Source organism: Mercenaria mercenaria, chromosome 19, assembly GCF_021730395.1.
Source record: "Mercenaria mercenaria strain notata chromosome 19, MADL_Memer_1, whole genome shotgun sequence".
NCBI classification, from domain to species: Eukaryota; Metazoa; Mollusca; class Bivalvia; order Venerida; family Veneridae; genus Mercenaria; species Mercenaria mercenaria.
This window is the reverse complement of record NC_069379.1, coordinates 19986425-20014168: the sequence shown is the minus strand read 5'-3', so window position 1 is coordinate 20014168 and position 27744 is coordinate 19986425. Positions and strand designations below refer to the sequence as shown.

The 27744-nt window shown below is 34.3% G+C and overlaps 1 protein-coding gene across 3 annotated transcripts in view; it reads left to right on the top strand.

Annotated features, from left to right (window-relative positions):
* The window catches only part of LOC123541765 (uncharacterized), a 51597-nt gene that overhangs the window by 4512 nt on the left and 19341 nt on the right, over positions 1–27744 (top strand). For 2 of the 3 annotated variants that reach the window (XM_053532138.1, XM_053532139.1), the window contains exons 3-20: positions 2856–3219; positions 3541–3951; positions 4248–4434; positions 4753–4857; positions 5952–6092; positions 6848–7008; positions 7214–7363; positions 13794–13956; positions 14267–14412; positions 14865–14940; positions 16965–17161; positions 17483–17650; positions 18675–18825; positions 19110–19214; positions 19917–20032; positions 20763–20874; positions 26661–26858; positions 27612–27702. In XM_053532138.1, coding sequence (XP_053388113.1) covers positions 2856–3219; positions 3541–3951; positions 4248–4434; positions 4753–4857; positions 5952–6092; positions 6848–7008; positions 7214–7363; positions 13794–13956; positions 14267–14412; positions 14865–14940; positions 16965–17161; positions 17483–17650; positions 18675–18825; positions 19110–19214; positions 19917–20032; positions 20763–20874; positions 26661–26858; positions 27612–27702 — 3042 coding nt within the window. The remainder of the gene's footprint in view (positions 1–2855; positions 3220–3540; positions 3952–4247; positions 4435–4752; positions 4858–5951; positions 6093–6847; positions 7009–7213; positions 7364–13793; positions 13957–14266; positions 14413–14864; positions 14941–16964; positions 17162–17482; positions 17651–18674; positions 18826–19109; positions 19215–19916; positions 20033–20762; positions 20875–26660; positions 26859–27611; positions 27703–27744) is intronic. The other variant, XM_053532140.1, reaches the window with a different exon arrangement.

The following is a 27744-nucleotide window of genomic DNA, read 5'->3' as shown; positions in this document are numbered from 1 at the left end:
CCACTCGCACGCTATTGCAAATGCATCAAAACGAACATATGTAGCAGTTCTTTGAAAATGGTGAGTTTTTAAAAGGGGTTTTACTGTCCAGAAGTGGGGCCCCTATAGGCAGTCATTTTCTGGAAATCAATGTTTATATCAGTATACTGACACTTGTTTCGTAAAGTAATATAATATACATCTTTTACATGCTGTTCAATTTTCATGTCAAACAAGTCTTTCTTTGTATGATTTGGTGTTGTTTGATTTTTGTTTCTCAAGACCTACTTCGTAACCTTAAAACAAACTTAGCACATGTCTCGATCTTACAACAACTTCTGTTACAATTTAAACATGTTTTAAAAACTTCCATATTCTATTAATGCAAAGAAAAGCACAAGACAACTTACTTCGAGCTTTTCAACACAAATTGCTTGTCCGAAGAATTCGAGAATAAATCCGAGCTTGATGTTAAGCAGTCAAATCTACCAATAGAGCCAGGACACAAACGAAATCATCAGTGGTTATAATAAAAAATACCCGCTATAATAGTAATCTTCCGCGTTGGCCGAGAGGGTAAAGGCACTGGTTCAAAATGCCCTGTTTTGTCAGGGCCGTGGGTTCGCTCCCCGCTAAGGGCGTGGAAAAACTCTTGTTAAAAATTAAAACCTCGAAAGCCGTAGGACCGGATAATATATCAAATGCACTTTTGAAAAATTGTGCTAAACAACTCGCTCCTGGTATGACGTCTATATTTCAAGCCTCAATAAGCACAGGGAACTTGTCGGACGACTGGGTGAATGCTAACATATCGCCCGTCTTTAAAAAAGGGGATGTCCACCTTGCCGAGAACTACCGACCGGTGTCTTTAACTTCAGTTTCATGTAAATTATTGGAACATATTATATGTAAACATCTTCTTAATCATTTAGAACGGAACAATATCTTGACTAATTTAAACCATGGATTTAGGTCAGGTTATTCGTGTGAAACCCAACTTCTTGTAACCATGGAAGACCTATTGAAAAACTATGATGAAGGTCATCAAACAGATGTTATAATATTGGATTTTTCTAAAGCCTTCGACACTGTCCCTCATGATGAGTTATTACACAAATTGTAAAGTTTTGGCATTGAAGGCCCTATACATACATGGATAAAGAACTTTCTAACCACCAGACACATGCAGTTAGTTGTCGACGGTGAATGCTCCTAGAAAGCTACAGTAGATTCTGGTGTGCCCTAGGGCAGAGTGATGGGATCTTTTTAATTCTTGTGTCATATAAATGACTTACCGCAATCAGTGCAATCCCAAGTTAGACTTTTTGCAGATGACTGTTTACTACACAGAAAAATCCGTTCCCAAAAGTACTATGAAATATTACAAAATGACCTATTTAAACTTGAACACTGGTCTGCTAAATGGGGCATGCGTTTTAATGCCAAAAAGTGTTATTTATTAAGTGTTAATAATAAATCACCACATTTTTACACGTTATGTAATGTCATCTTGAAACAAGTTTCTGAAAATCCTTATTTAGGCCTTACACTCAGCGATGATCTTACATGGTCAACACATATTACTAAAGTTGCTAAGAAAGCCAATTCTACCATGGCGGTTCTACGTAGAAATCTTAGAAATTGTACTAAAGACTGTAAGAAAACAGCATACATCTCACTGGTTAGGTCATTGATGGAATACGGAGCCATTATATGGGACCCATACTTAAAAATGATATTACCAAACTTGAAAGGGTGCAACGTCAAGCAACACGTTTTATAAGAAATGACTACAAATCCAACAACGAAGGGTGCATGACAAGGATGCTACAAGAACTGGATCTTCCACCATTACGAGATCGTCGCAGATCCAACCGACTCGTCTTCCTATATAAAGTGGTCGAGGGGTTGGTACCAGCTATACCACTCGACGAGTTCATCAAACCAGCTAGAAGCAAGAGACAAATTAAAACTAGTAGTGACCCAAATTTTAATACAAAAAACATAGTGGATAGATATATAGTGAATAACCATCGTGGTCTTATAATAAAAACTGCAAAAACTGAACAGTATAAAAATTCTTTCTTCATCAACACGACTGTGGATTGGAACCATCTGTCAAGTGAGATAGTCGACACACAGACAGTTGAGGGCTTTAAGTCTGCCCTTCCTCAGTATTACTAGCGCACTCCCCCCGGTGTCCTACGCTGTAAAAGGCCCTACACCGTATCGAAGCAGAAGCAGAAGCAGAAGGGCGATTTTTTTTATTTTTTTAAATGTAATATTGACATATTCTTTTTAACGATATAATCTCAAAATAAAAAAAAGTTATTAAAAAATAGATTTCCATAGCGGGGAGCAAAACCTACAGTAATTTTTACTAGCGCCTTAGACCGTCGCGACTGATGACGTCTAGAGCGAGTATTTTTATTATAACCACTGAAGAAATTGTCTTAGTCCCGGCTCATTTAGTAAATTTGACTGCGCAACACCAGCTGTTGCTCTTCTTATTGGATACTAGTTTGCAATAACAAATCAGAAGAGTGTGTGCTATTTTTAGATAACTACATCCAATGTCCGGATCTTAGGGTATTCTGTTGATCGGAATGTTCAGTTAGCAGTTTTATATCGAACTATACAGGCGGATTTTACGCTATTATTGTATGGTATTGTTGAAAATGTTTTTTTTTTTTTTTTTTTCGAAAAGCGCTCGGGTTTATCGTTAAACTTTTGACACTGTTTGAATATACATTTTCTTATACTCGTTACTTCTACGTTTATGTTCTTTTATCCTTCAAGGATTCAATGTGTTTGAAAGGCATTTCGTTGATGTTTCTTCTTAATTCTTTCACTTAATTTACTCTGATCTACTTTAGAACGCAACCAAGAGAGCCTTTTACCATTCAACGCCCGGCCGAGATTGAACAGAGACGGACGAAAGAGAAGGCGAGCAAAGACCGTCATAAACCATCAAAGTTCGCTGTAGGGTCAAAATGGCTGTTCACCTTCATATTCGGTGTTATTCTTTTATCGAGTCTAACACTAAGCAAAATTTCGATTCTAGTCTTATCCGAGGCAATGAACACTGATCCGGACATAAATACAGATTCAAGATGCAGATTGTTTGTAAAGTTGCAAATACTTATACTGGTGCCAAATATGTTTGCTCTCTTCAAAAGTGTCTGGAAAGGAACATTTCGCAAAGATCTGCCTATGCCATCCCTCAGAACTATTTTTTATGTAAGTATTAATTTCGGCGACTTAATTCTTACAGTTTGAAATATATAACGAATATGCCTTCTGTCACAGAATTGTATTTCTTAATCTGTTAGTTATCTTCAGGAATTACCAAGACTGAACTTTAAACACATGAGACAGGAGGAAGGGACGTTTTTTCTTTCATATAATCATTTTCATAAGCAAAATAACTGGCAATGTAAACGATTTTCTTTTATTCCATGTCTGTTTTGATTCAAGTTGTTTTTTCACGATTTTCTTTTCTAAGAATTATGACACAGCAAATTATACTTTGTATAGTTAGCATAAAAATTTAACTTCCAGGCTGTGCCCATCTCGGTTCTTGAATCAATTGGAGTGTGCCTATTTATATTCAATATCCCGGGACTGTGCAAGACACACCATATTGTTTTGTTAATGAACAGTGTATTTTTTGTTCCATTGCTTGATAACTTTGTTCGAAGTTGTAAGAAAAGAAACGAAGAAGATGGAAAACGGACCCTTGTTTTATTTGGTTCGGCTTTGTTTCTTGAGATAGTAGGCGTTTTGCTCTCTGTCTTCTTGGTGTGTCTTCATGTTGCTTTGGAAAAATTGTGGATTCCGATTATTGGAATTTTATTCCTGTCTTTCGCTTGGACGCCTTCAATTAATAAAGTTTTGCTGGAAACAAAAATTAGCGGGAGAAGAAACAACGGAAATACAGAACAAACCGACGGGCAAATGTCAGATTTACAGGTATTCCGGCTTTTACAATTGTCAGCCTTACTATTGTCTACGATGCAGGAACTATAGACGGGGCTATGTGAATTAAAAATATAATGATTATCTTCAAAGTTTCTTCTAACACGCGCCAGCCAAATGTATCTATTAAGAACATATCTAATGAAATAATGTTCACAAATGACCCCCTTACAGATCTATTGTATGTTATATTGACGTTAACAAAATATTTAGTTCTGGCATTAACCCGTAAAAAAATAAAAATGTAACGCAATTTTCACTGGTTTGTATAACCCTTTTCTTTCAATAAGGAAAATCCAACAATACAGGAGGAATCACAAGGTAGACCAGCCCAACCTGAAACATTGAATGATGGGAAAAGAATCACTTGGAAGTTGACGCTTATCATGTCTCTTACAAAAATATGTTCGACATATGGAATATCAATGCTCTTATTCAGTGTTGATTCCATTTCCCCATTTCCGGAAAACACTAGCGGTATTTTTGTTGCCTGTGGCTTTTTAAATATTGTTTACAATAAACTTTATGTTTCAAGAATATTCAAATGCACTTTATAATTTCTGCCATTTTTAATATTTATTCAGTTTTCGCAATGGCATCTATCACATTTCTTATTTAATACGTACAGAGATTAAAATAGTTCGTTTGAAATGTTAAACACACACTCATGCGCGCACACACTAGCACATGCACACCCGTTGTTTAAAAAATACCTTTATAGAGTGAATGAACTTTTGCTTTTAGAGATACTGAACAATGACCTTAAGTACTTTAAGTCTTTATGTATTGTTTTAGTGACAATTGTCAATTATTCAAACGGCTGGAAACTGTCGGTTTGGGAAGAGGCTAGCAACGAAGAAGTGTATTATTTTGTCGCACACATTTGCAGTAGTTTTATCAGTAAGTTATCATAGTGTTTACTAATATATGAACACCTTGAATTAAATTATTTCATAAATTAGCTAATGTTGTGGATTCGTAACATTAGACTTTACAAATTTGATTTTTTGAGTGCATGAAAAGTTATTCATATATTCTAACAACAACAGCCATACAGATGCGCCGAATGCTAAATGTTATATAGTTGTATAATTCAATAACTAGATATATACGTTACTGTTGATATGCTTACATTATTTGGATTCATGTAAATGGAATTGAACGCCTGCTTATGTGCTTCATAATGTATATGAAGCTGCAGAGCTACGTTTAATGTATAACGGATTTTATGATACAATTTTAATATCAGATTGGGGCTTAATTGTAGCAAACTCTACACATGGTGGTTAATAATGAGGTACAAATTATATACATTTGTGTCCCTAGCGGGGTGAGGGTTGAAGTTTGTCCACCCTAATCGTGTAATTAAGGGTCAAGGTCAGGACAACATGTCAAATGTTCTGTTCTATTTTTTAACAAAAGTATAACTTTTTTACAATAATTTAATTTACAGAATTCACTGTGAAAGAATACATGTTGGTTATTGGAAAATGTAAAAATGTGAAATGTTGCATTTCCTAATAATTCAATACCCGGATTGTCTTTGCCATGTTAAGTGTATTGAGGAGATTTAATAGGTGTTTGAATGATGTAAAATTCGTTGACAGTAGTTAATGTCTAATTTAATTATTTCTGAAATTCTAGATCAAGTTCGGTAATAGCTGCACAAGTAGCTATCTCTCAGTGTTTTTTTCCAGAATCTACAATCAATATGTTACTTCACTTAATTTATTTTGATATAACATTCTCAGAATACTATTCCGTTGGCACGTTGGCACAACATTTACATTTCTACGATGTCAAGTATTTTTAAAGATTACGATCCTTTGTCCGGATTAGTTAATATTTATTACATGTCTGCACAATATTTCAAAATAGCCAGTGATATTCGACATTTTCCCCTTATCTTGACTGCACTCGTTCCTGTCTTTAAATAATAAAAGTAAAAAGCGCAGAAAGGAGATGTAATGCAGATGTTATTTTTCGTTTCATAGGTTATTACATTGGGTACATGGCTTGTACCACCTGCATGCAAATTGGAGCGTTTGCACTTCCGTTAGTGTTAACAATTGTTCCATCACTTCTACTGCTGACAATTAAAGGAAGCTGTGAATCATTATTGATGCGTATTGGAAGTAAGTTTACTATCTGCTTCTTGTTTTACAAAACTGTATTCGGACTGTTATCTGTAAGTGAACATGCCTTTTATAATTTATATACATTTTGTACCTAATTTTAAGGACTGTTATTTCAAAAAGGTGAAAACATTTAAACGCTATATTTGAAATGAAATTGTATTCGCAAGAAAGGCTATGTTGAAGGATTGTTGTACGTATATAACATAGATTAAAGTCATTTGGGATGTTATTACACGGTAAGTTTAAGTTTTGATGACATTTTATAAAATTTCAGACAGCGTGGCTCTTTATAGATGGAGAGTCGATATGTGACAGAAAACTAATAAAACATTTAGTCCAATTTTGACTTTCAGTGTAAAATGTGTACATTTATTTATATTTCTTTTATTATAGCTACAATTAAACATTCGTTTCTAAAGAAATAATTTCAAAGCAAATCATTCATACAGAGTAAAACATTACATAAAAACAACTTTAAGTCTGGCTGCACCCTTCTTCCTTGTGAATGTTCATCAAAAATTAATTGTGGATATTTCGTAATTAACATAAGACTTAATCTTGTTTCAGTTGTTCTGCGAAATTTAAAAATTAATAGCTTGACCATGCAACGTTTTGGGAAACTAAAGAAAAGAGCAAATTGCTTTGAAAACTATTATTTTCATATGTACTTATCATGTTTGTTCTCTATTTAGCATAGCATAATATGTTTTGACGTTAACATGAATTTTATAATCCATGTCAGTTTATTGCAGGCACAAAGGACATATATGATTGCATTGTCATTCCGGCTAACACGAAACTAGACTTAGCTCTTTTAGTCATTTCCGGAAGCTGTCTTTTAGCAGCACAGATACTGTTCACATTTCGTTTAATATGGAAAAATGGCTTGCTGTTTAAACTGAAAGAGGATCAGGTTTGTACTTATTCATAACATTTTGTTTGAAAAGTACATTTCTAAATCAAGTCTGAACTTTAAAATGCATTTGAGTGAATACAACGAATACACACAATTTATAAATTTGATAAGAAAACCACAACTAAACCAATAGTGATATATTCATTTAAGGTGGTCACAGTGATGTTTAAAACTAAACTTGTTTTATACTTTTGAACTTCAGTTGTTTTGGCTACCAATGTACACGCCAGTACTTCTAGAACAGTGGCTGATGTTAATAAGAAGGAATGAGTTTAATGACGAAAACTATAGTGAAAAAGTTAGAAAAGGAAGAGAAGCAAAAGTCATTATCTGCACGACTATGTTTAGAGAAGTAAGTAAACGGATAGGTAATATTAGTAACATCATACACTATCGTTTCTTGTAGTATTGCAAGTGACTGCTCTGTAATATTTCAATAAATGTATTTTTAAATACTGATATTATATTAAAGCCACATCTGACAGTTTCCTATATGTATATGTATTGGTTGGCTTGACACATAAAGGCAAGGAGCGTTGCGCGCGCGTAAAGGTCTTAACTTGCCATTAATTCTTCGCAAGGGAATTTATCTGGTGGTGTTTCCGGGGAATTCGTCGGGCTACTATTGTGCATGTTGGGGTGTGTTGATACAGGATGTTTGGGAGTGATTATAATTTTACGTTTGATTAATCAAAAGTAACCAAACTGCTTTTAAACAGTTGGACACGGCCGATTGTATTTGCATTTAATGTGGAATATTTGAATGGCACTTTTCTGCGTGCCAGTTCATTCATTTCATTAATACAACTTGATGTTGCATGACTCATGGGTACAGTGGTGAAGAGCACATACTTTATGTGTCAAGCCAACCAATACATATACATACAACATCATACACTATCGTTTCTTGTAGTATTGCAAGCGACTGCTCTGTAATATTTCAATAAATGTATTTTTAAATACTGCTATCATATTATTTCTGTTTTTAAATTGATTCTCTGTCAGTAAACATAGTTTAAAGAAGAAATTATGTCCGTAGGAAACTTTTGCCCCATGCCAATATAGACACTGTGGCAAATGCCCTTGACTATGAACATGACAAAATAATACATAAACGTCCTGGTCGTTCTCATAGACCACATTTCTTAAGATTTTGTATACTGAATGCAAATGCTGACTAAAACAGTATTATAAATTAAAATGCACTGCTTCCTTACCTTAATCTTGAATTATCTGCCCTTGAAAATTGGAATTTTTAGTATTTTATGATTTTCAAGAGCATATAATTCAAGATCAAACACCGGTGCCTATGCGATTTAATACATATTTCCGTTTTTAACTTGATTCTTAGTCAGTACACACAGTTTAAAGAATTTCTGGGATTAGGAAAATGTTTGCGTATATACATATAGGAAACTGTCAGATGTGTCTTTAAGTATTCCCTTTTAAGTTTCATATGCGTCTTTTGTTTGTAGATAAGTTTATATATCTGGGAATGGCAGAAATATTTACTGTTTCATCCATATTTTCTGTGACTTTTCTGACGCCTTCAGCTTAAATAATACCTTCATAATATACAATTTTAGAACAAAATTTCTTACGCTTACATTTGTTAAATACTATTGATTATTCTTGAATTTATTTATAAAAAATCGACTTCGCCAGGCACCAGTTAGAATACTTTGTATAGTGTTAATGATTCTAGAAACGACCGCTCATAATGCTCTTGACCGTATTTGGTTAACAATAAACTATCTTATAAGATACAGTTAAATCATCCACAAATGAGTGGCTTGTCCATCTAAGAAACGTCATTAAGTCCTAGACAGATGGAGGTTTCTAAACTGTATTGTTCATGCCCAACCTGCAACAAACGTGCGATATAATTGCCCTTTTTTATTCTTTGTAAAGCATAAAAAGCATTTGTCTTAAAGAACTAAAGACTTATGGTGGAATGCATTATTTTGAAGAAATTTGTTCAAAAGATGACTTCACACATTTTTAAATGATATACATTTAGTTACAGCCTGTACAGAAATCCTTTTTAGAAGTAAGACCTACGAATCATTTAAAAGTATTCACATATGAAAGTAAATACTAAAATACAAATACAAATACATGGCATTTATATAGCGCAAAAATTATAAAATATTCTACTGCGCTTTACAATTACATAACACATATTTAAAATATAAACATTCAAAATATGAACAGGATTCTAAAACTTAGATTTAGAGATTTAGACATGTATAAATACTGTTTTATACCACTACTGATATTTTGTATTTTAACAAAAGTACACTCACTGTTCATGAAACTGACGAAACACGTGTGTTTTCAGTTTTGATCTAAAGCTGGCTTCAGACTGAATGTCTTTCAGATAGCTAGGTAGATCGTTTCACCATTTAGGACCAACAACGGCCATAGACCTGTCTGCTAATTTTGTTCACCGTCTAGGGATGTCAAAGTTAGTGTCACTTTGTGAGCGTAGTCTGTACCGTTGTCGAGTAGGTACAAACATTTCCCTCAGATATGGAGCCGTACCATTGATAATACGGAATCTTATTACTAGGACTTGGAACATGACTCTAGCCTTAACTGGAAGCCAGTGTAATTCTTTCAGAAGTTCAGCACTTGGTTGTCCATAAGTAGCATTCATGACTACTCTAGCGGCATGATTTTGACTCGCTGTAGTTTGTTGATTTGGTAGGCTGGAATTTCGGTAAATAAACTGTTGCAGAAGTCAATGTGCGAATGAACCAATCCATGCACAAATGATTCAGTTGACTTTTGTGTGAGATGTTTCCGTATAGCTCTAAGGGTTTGTAACAGCACATGAGCTATCTGACATTTTTTCTGGAGGTGATGGTCAAAGTTGAATGTATTGGTCATGGTTACACCCAGGTTTCTGACAAGATCGACGCATTTTACGTCACCAAAGTTTACACTTGTGATGTTCAATTTCGCTAACTGTTGTCTGGTTTCATACATAATTATTTCAGTTTTAGACTGTTTCGTTTTCAGTTTGAAGGTTGTCATCCATTTTATGATTTCATTGAGACAACTGTCAAGTAGCTGAACAACAATTGTCTCATTTTTAAAATTTGCCGTTTGAATTTTTAACGCAGTCTTGTGGGCATCCGCGTATCCATAGAGATCGGCTTAATATTTATGCACCACTCGGTTGAGAGCCGATATATACGGGGTCAAGATCATCGGTCCGGCACAAGAACCCTGCGGGACACCAAACCTCAGTGGCTCCGTGTCAGATGCTGACTGTCCGACAAAAACTTTCATTGTTCTGTTCGACAGATAAGATTCTATCCATTTCAAGGGAGTGCTATGTATACCAATTTCATCTTGAAGGATTTGAATTAGTATCGGGATATCGATGGTATCGAACGCTGCACTCAAGTCAATCATGACCACGATTGTTACTTGGTTTTTATCTATGGTTTCCAAAAGATCATTATGCATTTTGACCATTGCTGTTACAAACCCATGGTATTTTCTATAGGCACTTTGGTAAGCTGGGAGGAGATTGTTAGCTTCAATATGCTTATTGATTTGGTTTAGTGCAGCTTTTACAAGAATTTCGGAGAGGAATATTAAATTTGACACCGGGCGATAGTTTTGCAGTTCAAGTGGGAGACCTTTCTTCTTCATCAAAGGTTTTATTACAGCACTTTTCCATTCCTCAGGGATCACACCATTTAGCAGTGATCAATTTACAATTTCTGTCACAACGGGGGCATCTTGTGAAAAATGCTGCTTTAATTTTTTAGTTGGAATCACATCAAGTTCACAAGTTGTAGATTTTGACGCGTTTACAAGTTTCAAAATATCGTTTTCGGAAAGTGGTTTGAACGCAGCAAATGCATTCATAATCACAGGTGGATTCGACGAGGAAGAATTAGTATTGCTGGGTGTTTCAATTGGTATATTGTGAAGATCATTTCTCAACTTGATTATTTTATCGGCAAAGTATCGTAGGAAGTCATTTACCAAAGATACTGCATTTGTGTGTAATGGGAGCGGATTGTCCTTCGACATTCCCAGTAAACCTGATGTAACAGCAGATAAGTTTTTGATGTTTCCTTCTGCTTCTCCAATCTTGGTCTGGTAGTACTTATCCTTGGCCCTAGAAAGTTCAGCTCTATATATGTTTCTTACACCATTAAATACTTTCTTTGACAGGTCAAATTTGTCATTCATAAAGATTTTCTCTATTGATCGTTTGTATTGTTTCAGCAGTTTTAAGTATCCTGAGTACCAATGATTTGTCGGTCTACAGAGAATAGTTCTATCCTTTAGAGGGGCATGTTTCTGAACAATGTCTGACGTGATTATAGTGAACTCAGACACAAGATCATTGCCGTTGTACGAGTTCACTACAATGTTGTTTAATTGTCCGAAATCTGCTTGTAATATGTCACTGGATACAGATTTCCAATTGCGATATTTGATTTCTTTCCTGATCAAGGGAGGACGACACTGTTTATTGTTAAACTAAGAAAGCAGTGGTCAGAGATGTAATAGTCTGCCAAAGTTCTAAAACATTCACACGTTTGTCTCCCAGCTTTGTGATCATCAAGTCAAGAATATGACCATCAGAATGAGTTGGAGCATTGACATGTTGAACCAGTCCAAAAGATTTCAAACACTGCATAGTTTATTACCAATTATACCATCCCAAACAATACAATCTTTAAACGCAAGTTAATACTTTTATATCAAAATATTGTAGGACGATTATACTGTAGGATGATTATTTAAAAGGCAACAGTTCGTTTCGAAATTGTATACACCCTCTGCAACTCAACTAGGGTATCAAGTACATGAGCTGGCTAAAAATTACACTATAACCAATATATGATTATACTATATTTTTAATGTCAAATTTTATTTTTGAAAATATACATTAAAGGTGGTTAATAAGATTTTGATCAAGCAATGCATTTATTTGAAACTATAACATGTGCTCATTTACATTATTTGTGTGCAACATTCAAGTAACATTTTTATTTGAAGTATATTTAAAATTTGATTTATCTACAATGGTTTTTCAACCAACTTGAAGATAGTTATTTATGCATATGTATATATTTGATACAGATATTTTGCCTACATAATGATATAGATATAACATAACTATTATATAACCTCAATGAAACCAGTCTCTTTTCATTCTGATTCCAAGACAGAGTGTGGTTTTGGCGAACACGTGCATTTCCTAGGGTCGTAAAGTTAACATTGTGTCTTGATGCAGTCATAATGGGATGTCCTAGTAAATTGTAGACACTGTGAATAACAAGGAAAATAGTACATGGTTTATTTACAAAATTTAACAATGCACTCAGACAATTACAACACATCTGAACACACAACGGCCACCGGCAGCGGTCTTAACGCCATAACCGCCAACCACATGCAGCTCCTCAAAATACTTCATACATGCATAATACACTCTGATTTGCCCAAACACCAAATATTAGTTAAATTGATAAATCATTGGCAGGTAGTATGTTGTAATTTTAGGTACTTTCATATGCCTACTGTTGACGATTAAGACGTCTGTTTTCTTCGGCATATTGCTATAACAGCAAGTTTGCCGCCGTCCTCAGGGGATGACTTCTGTACATGTATGTTGCAATCTCTTCCGGATACATGCACCAGTTATTCCGTATTCTATACACAAAATCTGTCATTTTCTCGGTGCGCCCTTGCGTCTTCCGGCATCGTGGATTAAATTATAAAATGTATTTGAACACACGTATGCATGAATCAAACACTGTTCAGCAAAAAATGATGTCACTTATTTGAATTTTGCAGCGCGATATCGAAATGTTTTACGCGGACGTTTCTACAAAAGTTTAATGGTAATGATGACAACATGAGTTGTTATAACCTTTTGAAGGTAGATCACCGGTTGTATATTGTTGTGTCGTAAGATCTGCGGCGTTTACATTTAATGAAGGTGGGCCGGTGTTCTAGTGGTAACACGCTTGACTGCCAATCCAGAGGTTCGGGGTTCAAATCCCGGTCCAGGAACTGGAAATTTTTGAGATGCTTTTGAGTGTCTCCTACCTGACAAAGAGGCCTATACTGGTTCTTTCCAGGAAAGACGGCTTCGCGCGTATCAGTGCTATACACCGGACACGTTAAAGAACCAGACTGCCTATTCGCAAAGAGCTAGGCTATGTTAGCCGGAAAGGCCCGTTCTCACTGTCTGTTCTGGGGGCTTTATCTCACTCTGTCCCTCTGGTCAGATAGCTCTGTGTCTGTACTAGAAGAGGATGAATTTCACGCACTGTGTGGCTGCGTTTACTATATGTATAGCGCCTTTGAACGTGTTTGTCATGAAAAGGGCGCTATATAAATCTGGAATAATAATAATGATAATAATAATAATAATGATAATAATGATAATGAACTCAGATGCAGCCTTATGTAATGTTATTGTTTGATAGAACATGTTTTGTTCCTTGGAATTAGACAAAATGTCCATGTGCGTAAAATGATTGCAATCTGACGTCAATAACATTTTTTCCAAGTGTCTTCGATTTATTTGGACATCTTAATCTATCAAACTAAGTCTCCCGTGAATATTACGAATTTACAGTATTAAAAGTATATGAAAAAATAAGTCTAGATTCACAATTGTTGCTTCAGACTAGATTGCGAGTCTCCCTTTCAGCCTGCCCATGTTGCTGTATCACTGACTATATAAAATTATGTTGTTTGGTTTCGAAATAAAATAAAAAATTAAAAATCCTTTCCAGGATGAACATGAAATGAAGCAACTTTTAGAATCAATATATGGAGTTTTTCAAACCAAAGAAAATAAGTACTATGAGTCGCATATTATATTTGATGGTGCCACAAAAGGTATCGATCCCACGGAGCATGCTTTACAGCTTCTATACCTTATCCATGAAGTGTTAGGTGAGCTAAATTATTTTGGTAACGTTTGGTTAAAGCAATTCGTCAAACTACATTCAGCATGTTGTCATTTACATTCATTTACCATTTAAGAGCGTCGCATAATCTGATTTTTAGATGTTTACATATGTAATCTATCTAATAAAAGAAATAAAGTACATGAATGTTCTTGAAGCACAAATTAGAATTAACGCTGAATGTCCATCAGGGCATTGACTAGATTTACTTATTCTTTATGAGTAGTGATGGCATTAAACATGAAACTTTGATACTTGTCGGAATACTGATATGGACTTGTTTAATATGTTAAAAGGGTTACCACCTGATAAATGCGAAAGAAAAAGTACGCCATATGGGATGTCTCTTAAGTATAAGCTAAAACCTCAGACTGAAAATAACACATACGGAGACGAAGACAAAACAATGGAACTTACAATTCACATGAAAGATAACACAAAGGTGAATATAAAATGGAAAATAGTAAATTCCTTGCCCATACAGTTATATGTTTAAGCTATTGTGCTATTGTTTAAATATTGAAATAAATGAATCACTTATTACTAAATTCAGTGGATATTATATGATTACATTACATTTCCCCTTTAGGTACTCTTGCTTGTGGTCAGATATTGAGACTGAGAATACAAAGCAATAATTTGTAACGATGGACTTTCTTGAATCAAATACATGTATTTTGGGTTTGAAAAATGGTATGTCCACAACAATTATACATGCATATTAAATTAAAGTGAATGCACAAGAACACGGTGACGAAGTCGATATAGTCAGGTTAATGATTTTTTATATTAAAAGATATTTAAGATTCATTGTCATAAGTCTAATTAACTTGGTTATTGTTTTTATTCTATTTATATATTATATTCGATATAATTTTATTATCATTTCTTCAGGTTAAGAGTAAAAAGCGATGGAGTCAGGTGATGTATATGTCTTATGTGTTAGACCGTCGCCTCAAAGATATAAAGGGTAATTATCAAGCCAGAGATTTCCTTTGTTAGAAAACCTATACTCGCACAGAGAAACAAACATATTCACTTTGTTTTAGTGGTAAACGTCTACAAAAATAACAATAATACACCTTCTCGTTTCAGGCAAATTGATAAACTACGCATAAATGGCCGGCAATATAATTTCAATAAATATAACGCTTAATAATGCAGCCTTTAGCTCGACTGGTTGTATCTGAACAAAATACATCATCATGGTGGTGGTGTCAATTCGTGTTTAGAAATCAATATCCTTTTCTTTTGCATACGTTGTCCCGGAAACACTTTGAACAATTCATATTTTTGCAGACTCTTACTTTACTTCCAAGTGCATATTAGAATATTCATATAGAGTCAGTGCCCTTATAAAGATTGCTGTGCAACGACTGTGTATTGATCAAACTAGATAGATTCGGATGTACGTTGTGAGGCTTGATATTTGTTTTTGCCGTGTGGCCGCCGTAAAACGACTTCCCCGTACATTCAATCTCGAACTTCTCAGATCCATAGCACGACTTTTATGTCGTGTTTTTGGGACTGTTTAGTTTCTTGGCTTGAACAGTTCTGTCTGGGAGGTTCCAATACTCACGCTTTCATAGCTTTGGGTATTGTATAATCACCTCTTGGATATGGTGCCTGCTTTTTAAGTTTTTCTTTTGGCAGTTAATGTGATATGCAGGCTTCATAACATCAGATCCCCTTTCTAAAGTCCAGTTTGTTTAGTTCTGGTCATTGTTTTCTCGTTTAGGGCATACCCATTATTTTAACTGGGAACCGCTTTTCATGGAATTACATCCAAGTGTATTATTGAAGGTTGCATGTGCTCCGCCGTATGAACACGTGCGGATGTCTCTAAATTATTGTTGTACTTGTAGCATTTGTAAATGTTGACTTCTGCTCAACCAGGGCTAGATGGCGTGGACGATAGCATGCATTTCCACTACCGTCCATGAACAGGCTCAATCAAACCGCGTCTGCAACATTTTCGCTTTTGTCGTGTAGACCGACCTGTGGAGTTTCCCAGAAAATATTACTGCGGTTCTAATAATCATGCCAAACAAAACAGTTAAACAAATATCTGTATATTTCACAGCATTTGATATTAAATTAAAATTCTTAAACCCGAATTCTTTTTGTCTCACACAGTAGGCATTTCTGACACATGAGACAAAGTATTCTAAATAAATTGTCGATTTGAGATAAAGGTATCCCACATTTCATTTCTACAACCAGAGTTAAAAAGTATTAAGGATTCATCGCATTATTAACGCCTTTATTATGTTGGGTTTCCTTTTCAGTATCAGATAGCCTTAGTTTTAAACAATTGACGATGCAAATCATTGTTGTGCTATGTAAACATGACTAGTGGAATAAATCTCTTGATTTATGATTTTCGCCATCGTAATCACGCGCTTCGCGTATCGCTAGAGTAAATGAAATTGAGGAGAGGAAAATGCAAAACAATTTCAGGCTCCGGTATCGTAATCTCGCGATTCGCCATCGTGGTCTACTGCTTCACCATGATTGTGGTCACGCGATTCGTCATCGTAAACTTGAATTTCATCAACAAGCTTTTAGCGCTTTGCTTACAATATCTGTCTAAGAGGAGTCGAAGGCCCTAAAGTCACACCGTTCAAAACTGCTGAGATTTCTCTTACGTATTTTTAGCTTATTGAAATAAATAAAGTGTAGTAGCAGTGAAACATAGGTTACATACTTGCCATGGACGGCGAAAAAAAGAGACAATGATCTTTCGATTTATCGTTATGAATTTACTGATACAATCTAAATACCAGTCTGATTCACGTGAATTCGATAGCATTTGCATTCAATCAGTATTATTACTATGATCGTCATTCATTAATTCCTAGTTTATTGTTTACATTTAATTGTTACCAGCGCAAGTATAAATTACAGTCCATTACCAAACTCAAGGACTCTTAACGGCTTGCTTATGCAGAATTAATTTTATTGTAAAAGAATGTTATTTCTCACATATTACAGCTACAGACGAAGATGTCTTTATTTTGACTACGGACGCTGATGTAAAATTTACCTCAGATTCAATAGCTTATCTTCTCGATTTGCTAGTTCGTGATGACAGTGTGGGCGCAGTATGTGCGAGGACATTTCCTCTTGGAAATGGTCCAATTGTTTGGTATCAAGCGTTTGAGTATGCTATTGGTCATTGGTTTCAAAAGGTTATTATTTTAATAAGTAACATAGTGCATTCTAGTTGTTTGTATCGTAGTACATGTTATATGAAATAAAGATGTGTCCTTTATTTGCTTTATCCAACTGCAAACACAATTTCTTGTTACATCTATATCAAATGTAAATTTGTTAGTTCTCATGATAGTTAATTTTTCTATCACATTGTTCTGTGGGACACAAAATAACAATTGTACTACAGATATACTACACCTTGAATTCAAGGACAAGCTTTAACTTTGGTATATGTCATATATCAAAGAAAGAATCGGAACAAATCTAAAACAGGCTCAATTTCCTTGCTATTTTAGGCAGCAGAACACGTATTTGGATCCGTTCTCTGTTCGCCCGGGTGTTTCAGTGTGTATAGATGTAAAGCGATTCGAGAGGTTCTACCAACCTATGCATCAGATGTGGAACATGCATTTGATTTTCTTACAAAGGACATGGGAGAAGACAGATGGCTTTGCACACTTATGGTATAGTTTTTATGTACAGAAAGAAAGCCAACACAAATATGCATGTACTCAATATTATCAAACTTAACTACATTTATTTTTAAAATTTCCATCATGTAATATATTATGTTCGAATAGAAATTTATGAGGCATAAAAACCATTTTCAAAATGAGTACTTGAACTGTGACATCACATATGATCAATAAAAAATTTACAACAGATTCAACGAGTGTAAAGCAATAGAAAAAAATGAAAAATAAGGTATGATATGTTCAAATTATCTTTTTCTGAGCAATGCATTTGATCACGGATAAAATATAATTGATATGTTACGTCAAAGGGTAATAATGACTTGTTACTAAGGATACTAAAATTAACAGAAAAAAACCCAGCAACTATTATTGATAACAAATTGTATATATTATCTATTTATCAATTCAAATACATTTAAACGGTGAAATATCCGTAATATCCGATACAATATGCAAAAATAGTCAAAATCCTCCCCTTTTCAAATTTAAATCCAAATAAGATGTTCACAAATTCAAAGAATATAAATTCTCTCTTCAGAGATAGTTTTTAAATCCTTACTGTTTAAATAAATTCTTCAAAAGTTAAATATCCAAAGTTGTATCATTTTCTTATTAAGAGACACTGATTTTTTTTCAATAAAATACTGACTTTATGTTCTACCCTGTCAACAGACAGCTTACTATTTACAGTATCGTGGAAGGTTCCAGATTTTTCAAGTATCTACAAGAATAACATTTAGATTATGAAAACAAAAAAGGAAAATCGATTTAAGAAGATTTAAAAGTAGTTTTCAGTCTTACATGTATTTATTAGTATTGTGGTAGAATATTCTGGAATACCGTAGAATGATAACAACATATTTGATGTCTCAAAATTACGTCAGGAAACAATAACTTATCAATAAATTATAACCTTAGGGGAAATGACATATACATCACAAATATTTGATTTCAATTAAGAAGGAATCTATTGTTTTGTTTGAAATATAAGTCAACTTCTGTCTACTTACAGGTTCAAACTGGACGACGCATTGAATATTGTGCTGCAGCAGAAAACAGCACACATTGTCCTGAGACATTTGACGAATTTTTCAAACAAAGGAGGCGATGGGTGGTTTCAACACTAGCAAATATGATGTTGCTGTTGCAACAATGGACATTGGGTTATACATTTTAAACTTTAGCAGTCTTCGTTTTTATATCAAAAGTTGAAATATGAATGGATCTCATGTGAGTTAATTTATGCATTTCATACTTTCTCGAATTAAACGCCTTACAAGACGAAATTTTTGTCCATCCACAATTCCTTATAACAACTACCATAGTAGAATATTTCAAAAACGTTCCAAAGACGGCATGGTACAATACGTAAAACACATCTATTTAAACAAAGACGACTTGCACGAGAAGCATTTAAAATATAATCCTTGCATTTATATTTTTATAGTTTATGATTTCAATCACCGTGTTTCATTTCTGTTCCTGGTTTACCAAGCTGTCTTGCTGTTTGCTACACTGATTGGGCCAAGTTCTGTCGTATTAGTTATATGTGGTAAGATACATACTGTGCGAAATTTGGCTTCTTCCTATTTCCTCCGACACGTGTGATGTAACAGACTTATATATGCTTCCCGTTGAATTGCACACTTCAATATGCACACTGTGTTTCATTATTATTGTCGTTTTATTATCTAGAAATTATTAGAGCACACTAAATAATCAAGATTACATTCTGTATTGTATACATATCTAAGCCCGCTTATCTCAAAAGAGAGATCCGTTCTACGGGTCGCTGGACAATGAGAACGATCCTCTCCGTACGGGCCGTATGTACTCAGTAACGATTTGATAAAATAAGTTATGCCTGAAATCATTTGTCCTCTACCACAGATTTATGTGGGGAAGTAACTTGCGGAGAAAAGGTTTGTACTGGTACAGAATCCAGAAACACTGGTTAGGTTTACTGCCCGCCGTTATAAAATACTGTTGAAAATTGCATAAAAACACACAAAAAAAAAACAAACAAACAAACAAATGAACATATTTAGGTTTACAAATAAACTTAATTTTTCTGTTGGTTTATAAAATCGTTTTAAACCAACTCCTTAGCAAGGGAAGAGAACACTCGTTATTCAATTGTAAATCTGGTTCGAACCGAACTGACATTTAATACTACGTTTTAAAAGTGAAAAGTAAGTACTGACCTTGGTATACTGCGACGCTTTATGCGAGTGGTGTGACTTGTTGTTTTCAGGTGGTTTGCAGTATTCCTGGAACTGGAATCCAGTTCTTACACTCATATTGCAGTTGATGATATGTGCAGGATTCACTATAACATGCCTTATTACATCACCAAAAACTCAGCTTACTGTAAGTTTTTTTTCCAAATGTTTGAACAAAAATGCCGATGCCTGTTTCAAGACATTTTCTTATCAAGTTAAGGCTCTTGAATTAACCAAACAAAATCTAAAACGCCACAACCAACCTACTCATAGGCTTCACTACCGTCCATGAACAGGTTCAATCAAACCAAGCCTGCAACATTTTCATTTTTGTCGTGTTGAGCGACCTGTGAAGTTTTCACTTTTCTCTATTTCATAAATGTTACAGCAAGTGTGTCTGCCTTTTCGTTATAATTGGATAGGATCATATTTATGGACACCTTCAACCTTTTCATTTAATGAATTTACTACTTAGTTTGAGTTCCTGAAATAAAGGATGCAGCAATCAGTAATTAAAAATCTGGTATGATCCTAAGAAAAACATCTATATAGACTTATCACTTATGGAGGCTACAATAAACATTATTGTTGTTTTACTTTTTAACTTCAATATTTTTGCATTTTATTGTTGTCCTTCCGACAATTGCAATGTTTTCTATAATCTATTACTAGTCATTGCCAAGATACAAGTAATTTTATAGAAAATATAATCACTAATCACTTAGTGCAGATGACACTGTTCTAAGGAATAAACCTGGATGAAAATCGACGTACTATTACTAGTACAACGGTTTTATTTGTGAATACTTTACGCACTAGTTTAATAGTTTTTTTTAGAAATAAAGTCACGGTTGGAATAATATAAATGTTTTTAACAGGTTGCGAAGATCCTAACATTTATGTATGCAGCCGTTATGACAGCCGTTACAGTTGGAACAGCATTGCAGATTTCATACGATTTCAAAGGATTTCCAGGAGCTGAGGCGAATTGTGAGTACTTGTATGAATTTATTCAATAAAAAACGCGTATTTTTCTTTCTTTTTTTAAAATGGAGTAGGCAAAGGTATGTTTTGAAGTCTCTTGTGATCAATAACCTATCATTAGTTCTATCCCATGTGACTGGTACAGTAATTTCAGATGTATTAACCAAGGAGACATCATATCATAACGCTGGACGCAGAAGAAATCAAAGGTTATTTAAGATAGATTTAATATAGAAAATAACTTCTCAATAATGTTTTAATTTCATCAGTTGCCTATGAACAATTGAGGGTTGTCCGCAAAACTGTTGTAACTCACTTTTTCTTGGAAAATCACTTTTTTGAATTTCTTTAAATATTTTCATATTATACACCTGCAGAAAAAATATAGGGTTATATTCCCAAAACGTTTGTTGTATAATTAAAATGCGACATAGTTGTAACTCAAAATGACAGAATGTAATTCCCGCAAGACTGTTGTAAGTTGACTTACTGCAGTCTTGCGGTAAACTGATGGTCATTTGTCAATAAGAAAGAAATGACTTACTGCTATATTGCACTGATAAGAATTTTTAACTGTTTTACTGTTTAGTTATACTCCTAAATTGTTTCTTGTAATAATGCCTTCAACAGAACTTACAAGCAAGGGTGTGGTAAGAGAGTCGAAATGAATTTTTAACTCAATGCACTATGCGTCTCCTATAGAAATGCTTCGGAAAGCTTTTTCATACAAATTCAATAGTTTGTATTGGTTAAAGTATCTTTATTACACATACGCAATGACTAATCAATAGTTTACAATGGTTTTCAACAAAAAGAAAAACTGATCAGCAATATGTACCATCATCGTATGAGTATAGATTACATCTTTTTAGATTCTGGTCAGGGAGGGCCAATGTGCCCTATACAAGGGTACAGGACAAGCCAAATTTTTCCTTGGCTAAAAAAAAATTAAGAAAATCTATCTTTGTTTACACCACAGACCTTTACATTGCAGACAATTCATGGGGACTCGGGCATAAAAGCGGGTAACAGGACCGGGTGTCTTCAATGAAATTTTTATAAAATGTAAAAATTGATTTCAACTCATTTAGATTTGAAGATTGAATACTGCTTAAGCCGGTGCTAGTGGGCGTGGGCAGTGTTGCTTTTTCCATTACTTCCCATGGACAGACTCAATCAAACCGAGTCTGCAATTTTCACTATTTGCCTTGTTCTCGGTGCTTCCGAGGGATCTACTTTCCAGATTTTATTCCCTTAAAAGCTTTAAAGAAATGCAGATTTTCATTAAAATATTTAGTATAAAATCAAGAGATGTTTTAGAAGGCGATGAGATCGAAAGGTTGTTCAGAAGTTTGAGATAGTTTGGACAAAACTTTAAATACCTCCCGATTTTAGTCTTTTTCACAACTTTGACAAACTTATGGGTGGTGCAACAATTGCCGACTGATGCCGGAAAAAAATGCATTTTCTTACAAATTTACATGGTTTTGAGATTCCCTTTATGTGACCAATACATGGTTTTAAACAGTTTTTCAGAAATCTGTATATATTTTAAACTGTGTCTTATACGACCTACACTCTAACGTCATCTTGACAGTATGTTTTGCTCCCCTGTGAGCAAGACTTTCTGAACTTCGTACATTCAAGCAGTCTATTGCAATGATATTCTATCAAATTTAACCACCTACTGGAAACTCAACTCAGTGTCAATTGATTTGTAACACATGTTTGGGTCATGAAATAACACTTTCCACCCATGGAAGTGATATTACATTTATATAATACAAAATTTGATTCATATACAGCTTAATTGGTAGAGAGGGAACTCGGAGAAGGGACAGAACAACACGATTTTTATTTGAATTATAAATGCGATGTATCTCATGCTATCACCTACATTTATAACCCCAAAGACACCTAGTAAGTTCCAATTCAATATCTGCATTTATTTTGGAGATAACAATTTGCATGTAAAATAGAAAAAGTGGAAACTCCACAGGTCGCTCAACAGAACAAAAACGAAAATGTTGCAGGCTCGGTAACGAGGATTTTCTAAGTCAAGAAGGGGCATAATTTGGCCAAAATACATGTCAGAGTTATGTGACCCAGTGAAGTTGATACTTGACCTAGGAAAAGAAAAAAAAATCAAAGCTATATGCCTTTACATGATAGCCATATGTACTTGCATGTAAAACTTTAAGCAAAGTGAGACACCGATGCAGACACCAGGGTGAGCAGAGCTGAGTTATGGAACCTGCATACTGCATGTCATATCATCACAGTGAACAAGTGTGTGAAGTTTCAATCTATTCCTATTAGTGGGTACTGAGATACCTAAATTTGTTTACATGACATTGTTAAAACGCAACCAATAATTTCTTAGTAAAAAAGGGCATTTAGATTTTGTAAAAATGGCTATCAGTAGACAGCAACGTTAGACTTTTTAACAGCCTTGTCAACTGAATGAATATTAAAGTCGAAAAATGGGCATGATTATGTAAAATTGCAAAACAAGGTAATGGAACCTGTGATAGTTTTCCGACTTGGAAATTTTTGGTAAAGGTTTTATACGTAAGCTCGTAACTCAGTGCCCACTTATGGGAATGGACTGAAACTTGTCATACTTGTTTGCTGTGATGTTGTAACAAGCAATGCACAGGTTCCATAACTCTACTTATATTTGTACAAAACTATGCCTCTTTTTCGACTTAGCAGCTTTTGGTTAAGTTTTTGTATGTAAGCTGATATCTCAGAACACACTAATGGGAATGGATTGAAACTTATGATAATTGTTCGTTGTCATGAGCCGATGTACTTGCAAAAGTCATGGATATTTATACCAGTCCACTCATTTAGTTCAGGAGATAGACTACAGGACTACAGCTTAAAAGTTCAGTACTTATAACATCTGTGACAAAATAACTGTGGTGTGCAAACACCCGCAGTTTCAATCTTCTTTAAATAGGAAAGTAAATCAGATTGTGCAAAAACGTTTATTTACAGTTAGCATTCTAATGAAGTTGTTGCTAGAAGTATAGGGGTGTGATTTTATGGTATTATACCAGAATTGGCATTTAAATTACTAATTAAGTGCAAATGTAACAATGCAGACAGTTCATATTCACGAAGCCGCTTCAAGATTCTACAGTTTATATAAAGAAGAAAGCAAAAGAAAAGTTAGAAATGCATAATTTTAAGTTTTAATTCAAATGCAAAAAGTAGTAACTAATACCAATGTAAATAATTGGTAGTCCAGAATACTGCAAAAGAGTTGTAACTTTAGATACAACTTTTTGGCAGTAAACATGAACAATGCTAGTAAAATGGATCAGTTTGCAAACGAGTTAAGTTACACCTTTTTGCGGTAATGACTTGACTGCTAAAAGTTAGAAAAGTCATGCAATATAGTTGTAAGTAATTGAAAGTCAAATATCTCAGATAAGTATAACTTTAGACATAAAAGAAGAATTTATTTTCATGAGTCATTTAAATTTTTCCAGCATATCTTCAAGTTTTGTCAAATAAGCTGTTTCTTGTAAAATAAGACATTTTTTAGCTTTTCCTGAAAAGTTTACAAAAATGCAGTTACCGCAGTTTTGCGGGCAACCCCCAAAAATGATACTCGCCTGAATGACAAACATACAAGAAACAGCTTTCAAACACGCACGATTAACTCGATAATGGGACATTTAACGAATTTCTTTTTTTTTCACTAAATCTTTGTTTGTTTATTCGTGCGTCCCTCCTTCTGTCAGTGAACAAAGGCTTTAAAACATACAAGGTATTACAATGACATTTGGTATGTTGACAACTAAGTAAAAACTGAATTAATCTTTCGATAATGAAAATGAACACTTTAGTACATAGATGGAACCCGCTGTTTACAATCTTTTTCAGTGACCATATATCCCCGCTGATTGGCTTATTTATCTCAACATGGGGACTTTAATTTGAAAGATATTTAATCGCTATATGTATAAAAGTTATATGAAATAGGAGTGTGCCATGTTTATTTGTTCCTATACTTTACCAAAGTAAGGGGAAAACTCTGCCCTATAATGATCTATATTTGAATTGAATTTCACAAAGACCTATTAAAGTATTACAGTAACTTTGTTTTGTCGGAATTAATGAATTCGAAGAGGGCCAAAATAAGAGCTGGTCTCATAGCAAAGGTAACAGAAAATAAGACAAAATTATATGTCTCCCATAATGGCCTGTCAGTGGTAACTCACTGGGCATGTAACTTACGTTTATTTTCAGTACGCTTTGAATTTGAACCAGAACACTATAGTGGTCATCTACTGAACAAAGACACTCGTGCTTAATGCTGGATGACCATAATATGTCAAAGTGTTCTCAAGCTTATATAACCTGAATCAGTGTTGACCATGACAAAAATCATCATTCAGGTTTCGATAATAAAAAACTGCAGTCTCTTAGGGTCACTGTGATATTGACATTTAACCTACTAGCACCTTAAAGAAAGATATCATCTACTAATCTACAATGAATTTTGACTGCAAATCATTACGAGTGTCACTGTCACAGATATCTGTACCGTTGTGACACTTGTGTGTCAATAATTCTGCTCGATTTCCATTTTAAGAGAACCGAATGAATACTCTTCTAGCTTATTTAATACAACAAAATGGCATTTGGCAAATGGCACACCGATCTTAAAACTGATTTTCAATGACCTTGAATGCGACCTACTGACCTACTTTCTTGTTTCTTAAGATACAGCTGTGACATTTTGATGACATTTGTAGTTTTGCATGCCGATTTTTAAACAGACTTTATGTAACCATCAATTTGACCTACTGACCTACTTTCTTTTTTTCTAAGCTACAGCAAAAGGGTTTGGACAGCCTGTAATATTGTTTTACAGATTTCAAAAGTAATCTTGCATAATCTTTACCTCTCCTAATTTTCTTGTGTTTAAAGCTTTAAGTTAGCTAAGCAAGCAACTCTACTCAGGTGAGCGATACATGGCCATCATGGCCCTCTTGTTATGCTAATGAGAGTTATTTTCCATAAAAAAACAGCAACCCAAAAAGAACTGATACTGATATTCAACATAGATATCACAGTAAGTTACATTGTCCCTAACGTCACGTCAAAGGTGGTTCAGCTGGCTGTTATGTTAATATGATACCGAATTCGCGCAGAATAAATTTTCATAATTGCTAGACGTGAGTAGTTCCTTTTTCGTTACTTAATACAATAAAGTTGGTATTAAACGCAGTTCGTCATAAGATATCCAAACGTAATTCAGCTATATCTTTTCCGAGAATTTAAGGTAAAGCTGATCATGCATAACATTAAGTAAGCATACATTCGAAAAACAACTATTACGGCAATATTTCTGTTTGTAAGTATTTTGAAAGTTCTAATTTACTTTTTTCATGAATCCGTGTATAACAATTGCATGATATTGAGACACTATACAGGTTATTTAATTAAGTTGCCACATCGTCAAATATGACAACAGAATGACAAGAAATAAAAGCATTATATTTTAAGACATGTTATTGACATGCTACGCTTTTGCTACAACTTAATGTTTGGTTTTGATGGAAGAGTATTTTATTACCAAAGTCCTTTACGATGTTCAGCCTAAGGACCAATTACAGCAGTTCCTCTTTACTACTTTTACTAATGAATAAGAGTATGTCTTGATATGATACATGTAACTTTGAAAGAACAGTTATGATAAAACAATGATATTGACATTCATTTTTAATTTCTGTCGGTGTTTCATTTAGTCATTTTCCTGTTCAAATTTTCAGTCATAAGCCACGACATAAAAATATCAACAACAACAGTATATCTTGCCACAGTAACCGGAATATTTCTTATCGCCGCTGTACTGCACTTGCAAGAATGTATATATCTGTTACATGGGATATGGTACCTATTGTGTCTACCCGCTGGATATCTGTTGTTGATAATATACAGCATCTGTAATATAACTGACAGATCTTGGGGTATGTTATATGATATAATTTTAACATCTGTTTTAGACGAACAATATGTATCCTTTTTTATTATATACCTATATAAATTCTGTAAATAACTGGCTTATTTTTAACAATTAAATATGAACAGGCAGGAAAAAGTCATTATTGTTCCTTTTAAATTCCGTAGTCTACGTTCCGTATTGTATGCTGCCGGACTACTTTCATTAATATGCATGACCTCACACAGTTCTGTAAATAGCGTACATAAAAACTTCACTTAGTTCCATTTTAATATCGATAAACATTGACAATTTCGTTCAATAAAAGAACAACAAACAGAAAGATAGAGGAATATAATAAAAGTGTCATTATAACAGTAGCTAGATCTGGGATTTTGTATTAGGCTCTCATGGATTTTGCAAGGTCGGGTCACACTCCGCGCTTGCGCGCCTCGTGAGATCCGATGTGGCAAAAATCCACTCAAGCTGAATACAGTATCCCAGATCGAGCTACTTTTATAATAACCCTATTATTCCGTATACTTACTTTAATGTAAGTTATTGGACTATGAAGAAGTCGAATGAATAATTAAGATCAGAATGTAAATTATGTCATTTATATTTTGTGTACGTTTTGAATGCATTTTGTCAATTCCATGTATTTTTCAAACTACTTTACCTAGTCAGAAATAGAAACATAAACTGGAATTGCTTATTTAAAGCTGCTGTGTACCTAAATTTATGGCTTTATCTGTATTATATGGAATATACTACATTGCAGGGACAAGGGAAGGAAAGCATGGGTCTGATTCTTCAACCGTTTATACAAACATGCAAAAAAAGATTGCGAAAAAAATAAGATCAATATTCAGGTAAATTACCCGGTTAACAAAACAAATATGACTGATGGTTCA